Raw genomic sequence first — 9,284 nt, forward strand, 5'->3', positions numbered from 1 at the left:
GGGGAAGAGAACCCCACCAGCTGCCCGGGAGAGGGCACTGCTGCCCTGCTTTTGGGATAATCTGAACCTCTCCGTATTTTCTAAGGGACAGAAAAAGCCATTTCAGCCCTGCCCAGCCAAAGGAGTCACAGTGCACCCGGGGAGACCTGGCTCAGGTGATGATTAGAGACCCAGCTCAGGTGATTAGAGACCCTGCCTGGGTGATTAGAGACCTGGCTCGGGTGATGAGCTACCCTGCTTGGGCACTTATGCTGCATCTGAACTGTGATGGGAGCCGCTGCTGCGCTGCGCGGTTTAAAACCTCATCAACTCTGATAGGAAAAACTTCCTTCTTGCTATCCATACCGAGCGCACTGCAGAACCCAGATGTTTGAACAGAGGTACACAGGCTGCAGCTGTTTAAAAAAAAGCACAACAAGCAGCAACTAAAATCTCCAGATGAGGAAGGCAGAGAGACCATAGAGCCCAAGTACTGAAATACCAGAATCAAATGCTTGAAGTGGTAAAATTTAGAAAAAAAAAAAAATTTACAGTGAGCAAGGTGAAAATTAACCATTTAACAATTATGTGTAACACATCTGGTAAAGTCATTTGTGTGGCGGCACTTACCGATATAGTACTTCCATCATGCACCAAAGGACAGCCTTTTTGTTAGCAAAACGTATGCTCTTTTTAAAAAGGCAGAGAACTTTCATTTCATGAAAGCTGTAAGATTGCTTAAGTGAGACAATTTATTACACGGTACAGGTGCCCTGTACAGCCAGTAAGAACCAGGTGCTTTGCATAACAAGAAGAATTCCCATAGGAAACATAATGAGCATAACAAAGTATGTTGGAAACAAAAGAGTGTACTTAAAGAAGATGACTAGAAAGTGAAGTATAAAAATTGAAACAGTAAACCAGTTTTGTCTCACTCTTCCTAAAGATAATAATTTGAAATCTGAGACAAACACAGAGAAATATGTTTATAAAAACCTTTGTACAAATTTTAAAAAGCATAATAGCCTTGGAAACAATAAAATAGAACAAAAGAGACCAAATTTAGTCTTTTGACATACCAATACCATCTAAAGTCTGTTTACATATTCTTTACATTTCTATTTATTTTTGTTAGTTCAAAGGAGTAATCACAAAATATTAAGACCTGACCTACCACATTTAGGGCTCAGAAGCAAATCGCACATCGCTATTAGAAGGAAACGCTCTGAGATGCACCGACCTGGGCAACCAGCCTAGTGTGGATCTGTTCTATCAATGCACTTTCCTCAGGGATATTCCTAAGGTAAAACTCTCTCCCCTCCACATTCCCCAAGCAATCTGGAAGAGTTTATATTGAAGACTTCCTTGTTGCCCCTTACCAAAACCACATAGGAATGTTTTATTAACAGCTCAAGGAACACGGGATTGATTCTTGGTCCGGTAGCTAAAGAAGATTTCTCCGTTATTATTGATGTTCTTCATTGTTCCTCAGTAAAGCAGCTCAGTAAGTATTTATAGCTGCTGAGATTCCCAGAAGAATGGTTTGGTACTTGGTGTTCAGACAGCCCATATAAATGCTTTTACTACCTGTTGCCTCTTTTTTTTAGCATCTTTGAGTTTTCCCTCAGTTCAGTCTCCCCTTCACATGGACTCTGTAACCTTTCTCTGAAAGAAATAAACAGGAAAAATAAAATTGTAGACAGTTTTTCAAACACTACAGTTCTCTCTTAAACTAAATTAATTTTGGTAAGAGAAGAAAGGCACTTGCTCTATAATTATAACTTCTACACTCCCTGGTTTCAGCTGTCCCTGTTGAGGCTGCCAAAACAAAGTTGCCTAAAGATAAACGTTCCTTAAAAATCCCTACACACGTATCCCTTGTTGGCTGTGGGAAAGGAGTGTGTGAAAAGGGTTGATGCCATCAGGGAAAGGAGCCATCTCCTGAAGTCAGTCCCAGGCTGAGGTCACTCAGGGGATAAATACTTTTCCCCAAAGGCCTGTGGCTCCTGAGAACCAACTGTTTGCTTTGCCTGTCAACAGGATTTTCTCTGCTCAATATATCAAGCCCCAGCGACCAGCTGGCTGGTTTGATCTGCCCGTAGTAATCAGCTGGCATCTTTCAGGTTTGTAGCCATTTCTTCTCCTCTAGTTAGCACCCCAGCATAAGCCAACTGAAACATCTATCAAGAAAATCATTGTTAGAGCTGCTACCCTCGTCAGCCAAAGACTGGCGCTTGCCTTTGTTCCTGAAATAAAGGTGGAAGTTGAAAGCCTAAATACCACAGACCATATTTTGGTTGCTACATGTCAGCCTAGTTCCATTGGATTCACTTGTCTCTGCTGATTTATGCTGTCTGTGACTCAGGTTTTAAAAAACCTAATTAAAGGAAATTTGGAAACAGTATTTCTCATTTCTCTATCTAAAATCAAAGTTATTTATAAAATACATAACAGCACAGACAAGCAAACTCAGAAGACTTTGCTAAATTTAAAAAAGAATATGGGGAAAAAAAAGGTCAAACACACGTGAGAAGTAAGTATTAAGGAAGAAGCTCAGCTGGTGTATGTGTTACATTTTGGGTTTGATTGACATACCTGATTATGAAGTAGATTTTGTACTGCTTTTTAGAAATAGTTTTTCACATGCCCTTTTTGTTAGCCTCTACTGTACCTGCATAAGCCAGAAGTCAGTCCAGGGGGCTCTTGAATATTTTCATGAGAATTATCTTTATCTTCTGATTCTGGTGACTGAAAGGTCCTTCTTTTCGAGTTTGTTTTTTCCCCTGAATTGCCAAATGCATATGGATTAAAAAAAAAAAAAAAAGGGAATCACAGGTAGTAGAGCTTGTTTGGTTTTGTTTAACCTAAAGCAAAAAAATACACTCTAACACTTCATGCATATACGTTATTATTCCAAGGAAATCATTCCACTTTACATTAGTCTAGAATATTGGGGTTTTATTATCGGTTAGTTCTCACAGAGACTTACTTAATCTCAGGTTAGTTCTCACTGAACTTTCATAATTGCTGAACACTGAAGTGAGTTTCCATAAGGTGCAACAGTTGAAAGCCCTATCATGTATTTTCTTAGCAAGTAATTGAAAATGGCTTTTCTCGACCAGCAAACAGAAGAAAAGGCAATTCATAATTTCATGTGATTTGAATCAGAACAATCTGATGTTAAGAAGTCACTGTTTTTAGGGCCCTGAGCTAAGCTTCCACATGCGTCCCTGGGGTCACGGTGCCTACCAGGGCAAACAGCTCTGCACGCTTGAGAAACAACCGACCAGGGAGAGAGACTTCAAAACTGTCCAGGTGAGTGAGCTGCTTTTCCCTTTTGGGCACCCATCTCACCTTGCAGCACCTTTCAAATGTAATGGCAAGTGTTTCATTCTGATAATGACAGAAGGATTGCATGCCTCAAAGGATGGGAATTTGCACGCTCCACCCCAAATGTGGATGAGGAAACACAACTGCTATTCTGACAATTTGTCCCTAAGTGTCTCTTGAATAATGAATTAGGCTAATTTGTTAAAACTGCAGTAAATTCATATAAATATTTCAAGTTTCCTGATTCAGTAAGATTTTACTTCTGAGCATGTGTGTGGGAGGGCGATTCTTACACTCTACCGGGAAAATGAAAGCCGGGTGATTCAGCTCTGCTGTCCTCCCCAAGACTTAGTGATTGAGGTGAACAGAGTCATTCTGAAGAACATGATGAAGACATGGAAAATAATTCTGGTTTGAGCAAGGCAAAGCCTTACCTCAGTGGACACAATGCGATCTATTGGCTAAAGGACTGTTCTGGAGTGAGGAATGGTGACACTTATATTTGTGGCTGTGCTGCTGGTGAGCTGGGTGACCATGGAAGGTTGCCTTACTTTTCTACATCATGATTAGGGAAATGGCACTGACAAAAAATCTCTCCCGAAACTCCATTGCGTTATATTTCAAAACACACAGTGATATGTGGAATGATATGGGTTTTTTAAAACAATTCAGAATTGCACCAACTTGCTGGCTTGCTCCTTTTGGAAGGCTTCTTCTTCACAGCCACTGGAACTTGGGCCAGTGCAGCCAATTCGCTCACAAAGTCCTGCTCTGCTTCCTGCCCACAAAGATAAACCAGAAGTCAGTTAACGCAACACAGCTTGATTCTGGGTTATGTTACTCCACAAGTGGCATGACAAAAGAGGCATATGTCATTGCAGAAACACAGAACACAATATGGCTAGCATCAGGGAAGTGTTTCTGACCAGACATTGACTTTAATTCGGACAGCAAAGAGACCCTTACAACCTGTCCAATGTTTTGCCACGGACTGCTTCAGATCCATGAGTCATTTTACCCTGATTTACCTTTAGCTGATTCTCCAACTCAGTTTCTAGGTGATGCAATCCCAGCAGCTTCTGTTTCAGAGACTCCAGACGAATTTGCTGCTGCAGTTCAAACTGAGCCAAAACCTTCTTTTGCTGCAGCACCATCCTGGCCAAGAGAAATTTAAAAGTACCAATGTTGTTCAGTTCAAGGGAGGAATACAATCCTGGCAAAGTGTATTCAGAAGATTTTGTAGAGAGAAAGGCCATTAACAGTGCTGGCCCATGCAGCTTCTGCTGGGACAAAAAAAATTGCGGTAGATTTTTAGATAGATTTACTTGTTTTAATAACCTCCCTTTGCTCTCCATGGGATACAAGCTCCTTTTGGAATTACAGCAGGAGTTTGGGTTGTCCATGCCTGAACTTTGGGAGCTGGAGTTCAGCCCTAATGTTGAAGTCTGCTTTCAAAACCTTTGTTTCTAAAGTCAGCTTTACTGTCTGCTTGCCAAAGAGACAAAGTGTTAGAAGATCAGGTGGGAGGATAAGGGACTAAGAATTACGCATTTCATTCAGGGTTCTTCAGTACCAGGTTGAGACTGAGACAGAAACATGGTAATTCAAAACTTGGCAATTGGGAGCATTGACAACTATATTCTTCACTTGTTTTATTTTGCTGGTTAATGATTAATATCAATACAGCAGAACCTGAATGGCTGAAACTTTGCTGAATCTGTATTTCTTCTGCTCTCTTGCCTGATCTACCTTGAACCAATGCTGACAATCACCCATCACATTCCTCAGGGAAGGAGATAACACAAATTGTTTCTGACATCTACACATAATGAAATTGCTATTGCAATGGTCAATGCTTACAGCAGGTTAGCTTTCAAAAGCTGCTTTTTGAACTCCCACTCACAACCTTGCACCAAGGGCAAAAGAAAATAAAACAATCGATGTTGGGTTTAGTAGGAGTTAGACAAATTAATGGAAATTTATCATTAGTCTACACAGGACTGAGATTGGACCATAAAAGAAATCATAATGACAATAGTAAAAAGGGTTTGATTACTAATCATTATGAGACTAGCTTAAATACTGAATAGTTACATTCTTCAATATCATACTTCTGCTTGCATGAAGGCCAGCTTGACTGTATTTTTTTTAAGACACTGGAATAGATTATGGGAGAAAAAAATTAGACAACAGCTAGAGGTGAATTTATATGTCAGAATAAATTCTAAACTCGATAATGAATAACTAACAGCTCTTTTATGAAGCCCTTTATTACATGAATTCATTTCTATGCTAATTTAAACAAAGATGAAAAACAGAAAGTGGGGAATGATTTCTTTCAATTTAGAAGTAATAGAATGTCTAAAAAAAGAATTAACCTCTTTACAATGTCAAAATTGCAGATCCTGTGTTGTTCTGGATAATAAACCAAGAATAAAGAAATAAAATTATTACAAAAATGTATCATGTGCATGCTGAGTCATACAGCTTTTTATGACAACTTATTCCCTTACAGTTGCAGTGCTTTTGACTCTAACTTTCATAAATTCAGTAATGAATTAAATATGACTTTTATTTAATTTACATTTGAGGGATTCCACTCTAAATTTAGTGCAAGTAATCTTGATTGTCCAAGGCATTCCCTGAAATCTTCTTTCAGTTTTGAATCTTATTTACGCTTCAAACATTTTCTCTTCATTATGGTACATGTTTACTCAACAGCAAAAGAACAAACGCTTTTGATGTTCAAAGCAGAAAAGATGGAATGTAACGAATTAGACAGCATCGGTTCCTATCCTACATTTATGTTAAATTTATTTTAAAATTTGGCATATGTTTTGGCATTGGTTTTCATTCTCTCTTTTCAAACTTCCTATGTGTAGTTCTTCAGCCTGTAATTGATGAGCATCAAAAAGTTTATTTAATAAGAAAGTAATTCTCTGAGATTAAAGGGTAGATGTACTTTGGCAACAGGTGTTTTGTTTCCATCAAAGACAAATATAAAAAGCAAAACATTTATTCAGCTAGACATTTATATAGGTATGCAAGCACTCATAACATTTAAATAGATCAGTAGTGCTGCTGCCTGCTCTTACCTTTGATGGACTGTGGATGATACGTTCAGGAGGCCTTTGGTCTGTTTTTCTTTAAATGCCAGTTCATTCTCTTGTTTCTTCCCAAGTCTGTTCCTTCCACCTCTTTCTGCTGAAATAATGTTTTTGTAAAATATTCTGCTCAAAATGACAAAATCTGAGTTGTGGAAACTTTACAGTTTTTGTTTTGCATCAGCACAAATTAATCCCTGTTCCAGGTAGTCTCTCCAAAGTTACTGCTCCTTAGGGATACCAAGTACATCTTACATGCTCTTGCTCTGCCACTGTGATCCATTGCACAGACACATAGGTTGTGCATCTCAGCTAGATGGTAATGTCACTGAATTCCTATTCTTAACTACTTCTTCCACTAGGTATTAACATGGAATGCAAAGTAGAAATTTTATGAAAATACCTTGATGCCTTAAGCACCGTAATAACACCTAAACAAAAAATACAATATAAAGAAAACCTCTGCTTGGAAGGCTTCTTAGTCCTGGGAATGCCTAACTTCACTAGATGTCCCCTCATTTGATGGCAAAGTATTCTGAGTACTTTTGCATACGCTCACACTCTGCGAGTAACTTGGTGTTTATCTGCTGACCAGGCTCCTGGCCCTTGCCCCTGAAGTCCTGCCTGGCAGCAAGGCTTGGAGCATGTCTGACAGACAGGACCAGCTTCCTTGCAGCACTGCTTTTAAATAAAACACAGAAGGAGGGAGATGTATGGGTACGTAACAGCTTAGGGTTCGTAACACTCATTTTGGGAGCACCTGACCTCTTCCGAACGTGTGGAGAGGCTGACAGACACCTCTCCTACCAACGGCACCATCGGGGAGCAGTTACTGGCTGTACTCTAGGCTGCGCTGGGCTGGCTGAGCAAGGGGAGGTACTCTTCACCTTTCTTCCTGTGGCTGTGCCAGACAGACCGTAAATTCAGATTTACTAGGCCAAGGGATGCCCAAAGAAGCAAAATTCTCTAGCCTAACATTAAGCACAGTCACTGGGAGAGAGAAGCCTGGCATTACAGTCTTTACTCCCATTTAGCTATCACTGAATGAAGTACGTAAGAAATTTTCTGTGTGGCCATTCTACCCCCAGGGCTATCACATAGTAGGTGGCTCTATTGCCAACACTGTTTTTTCCATCTCATATTTCAGAGAGAGAAGTTAAGAGAGTATTTGGTGAGAAGGATCACACTCTCAGTATGGTAATCATGCTTGGAGATCACCTAACAGATCAGCCCCTTCTGAAAAGGACGAAGCATGGATGTTCTGCCTCCTGGCTGAGCTTGGATGGAAAGTAGCTGGCTAGCTGGCAGGGCTTAGGGTGTCCTGGCTGTGCCCTGGAGCAGAGCTTCAGGCTGTTAAGAATCACAGAGAGAAATCTAAGTGCTTCTGAGATCAATACAGCAGCTGAAATGAGAAAGGAGTGGGGTTCTGCATCACAAATTTGTATTTAGGTTCAAGAAGGACTTAGGTGTACTAAAGCATCAAAGTCCCTTATTAGACGGTAGTGCTCACTCCTCATGTAAAAAGCACCAACAAAGCTGAAGTAGTTGTCTGTTGATACTGAAAATCTCAGCCAGGCTGCAGCATGCATATGCAGATTTGCAATATTTTTTCACCGCAGCAGTTCATTTGATCTGTGAATTTCAGCTGGGTTTCTCTCTCACCTAAATCTAACACACTCCTGCTTTTATTACCAACATAAATACTCTCATCATCCATCACGCCTGTAGGCTTACATTGCAGCAGTTGAAAAGAAAAGGTGCTCCACTTACACATGCAATTTTCTTTCTTGTAGTTCATGGAACACCAATACACTGAAACAATAATATATCCACACATACTCTAGGAGAACAAAAAATCTAAATGAGCAATTACCAGAAGAGTGACTGTAGTTCTGGTAACTGATATTCTAGGCCTCACAACCTAATTAGGAGACCAGTTGAGAGCAATATCAAAACACTGATGGAGCAGAACATTCAGGTGTGTAATGACTGGCTGGATGGCCAGGCCTGAAGAGTTGTGGTGAATCGAGTTAAATCCAGTTGGCAGCCAGCCACAGGCAGTGTTCCCCAGGGGGAACATCAGGGTATTGGGTCCAGCTCTGTTTAACATCTTTATCAATGACCTGGATGAGGGGTTTGAGCGCACCCTCAGCACGTCTGCAGATGACACTAAGCTGGGTGGAGGCGTTGGTCTGCTTGAGGGTAGGAAGACTCTACAGAGCGACCTGGACAGGCTGGATTGATGGGCCAAGGCCAACTGTATGCGGTTCAAGAAAGCGAAGTGCTGGGTCCTGCACTTCGGTCACAAAAACCCTGTTCAATGCCACAGGCTTGGGGAAGAGTGGCTGGAAAGCTGTCCAGAGGAAAAGGAGGTGTTGGTCTACAACTGGCTAAACATGAGCCAGCACTGTGCCCAGGTGGCCAAGAAGGCCAATGGCATCCTGGCTTGTATCAGGACTAGTGTGGCCAGCAGAAGTAGGGAAGTGATTGTGCCCCTGTACTTGACACTGGTGAGGCTGCACCTCAAATACTGTGTTCAGTTTTGGGCCCCTCAGTTCAAGAAGAACACTGAGATGCTGGAGCGTGTCCAGAGAAGGGCAATGAAGCTGGCGAGGGGTCTGGAGCCCAAGTCTGATGGGGAGTGGCTCAGGGAACTGGGGTTGTTCAGCCTGGAGAAGAGGAGGCTATGGGGAGACCTTAACACCCTCTACAGCTGCCTGACAGGAGGCTGTAGCGAGGTGGGGGTCAGTCTCTTCTCCCAGGTAACGGGCGATAGGATGAGGTGAAATGGCCTCAAGTTGCACCAGGGCAGGTTTAGATTGGACATTAGGAATTCTGCATTCTGGAATAGGCTTCAGTTTTAATTCCTGC

General features: G+C 41.3%; 1 protein-coding gene across 1 annotated transcript in view; it reads right to left on the minus strand.

The window, feature by feature from the left end:
* Positions 1–1,562: 1,562 nt before the first annotated feature.
* Positions 1,563–9,284, minus strand: part of EVC (EvC ciliary complex subunit 1) — a 53,204-nt gene continuing 45,482 nt past the window's right edge. Inside the window, exons 17-21 of the mRNA XM_009635512.2 lie at positions 6,405–6,513; positions 4,338–4,464; positions 3,994–4,087; positions 2,651–2,762; positions 1,563–1,644 (exon numbers count right to left, since the gene is read on the minus strand). Of these exons, the coding sequence (XP_009633807.1) occupies positions 1,563–1,644; positions 2,651–2,762; positions 3,994–4,087; positions 4,338–4,464; positions 6,405–6,513 (524 nt within the window). The remainder of the gene's footprint in view (positions 1,645–2,650; positions 2,763–3,993; positions 4,088–4,337; positions 4,465–6,404; positions 6,514–9,284) is intronic.

The sequence above is a fragment of the Egretta garzetta genome, unplaced genomic scaffold (genome assembly GCF_000687185.1).
Source record: "Egretta garzetta isolate BGI_Z169 unplaced genomic scaffold, ASM68718v1 scaffold193, whole genome shotgun sequence".
NCBI lineage: Eukaryota > Metazoa > Chordata > Aves > Pelecaniformes > Ardeidae > Egretta > Egretta garzetta.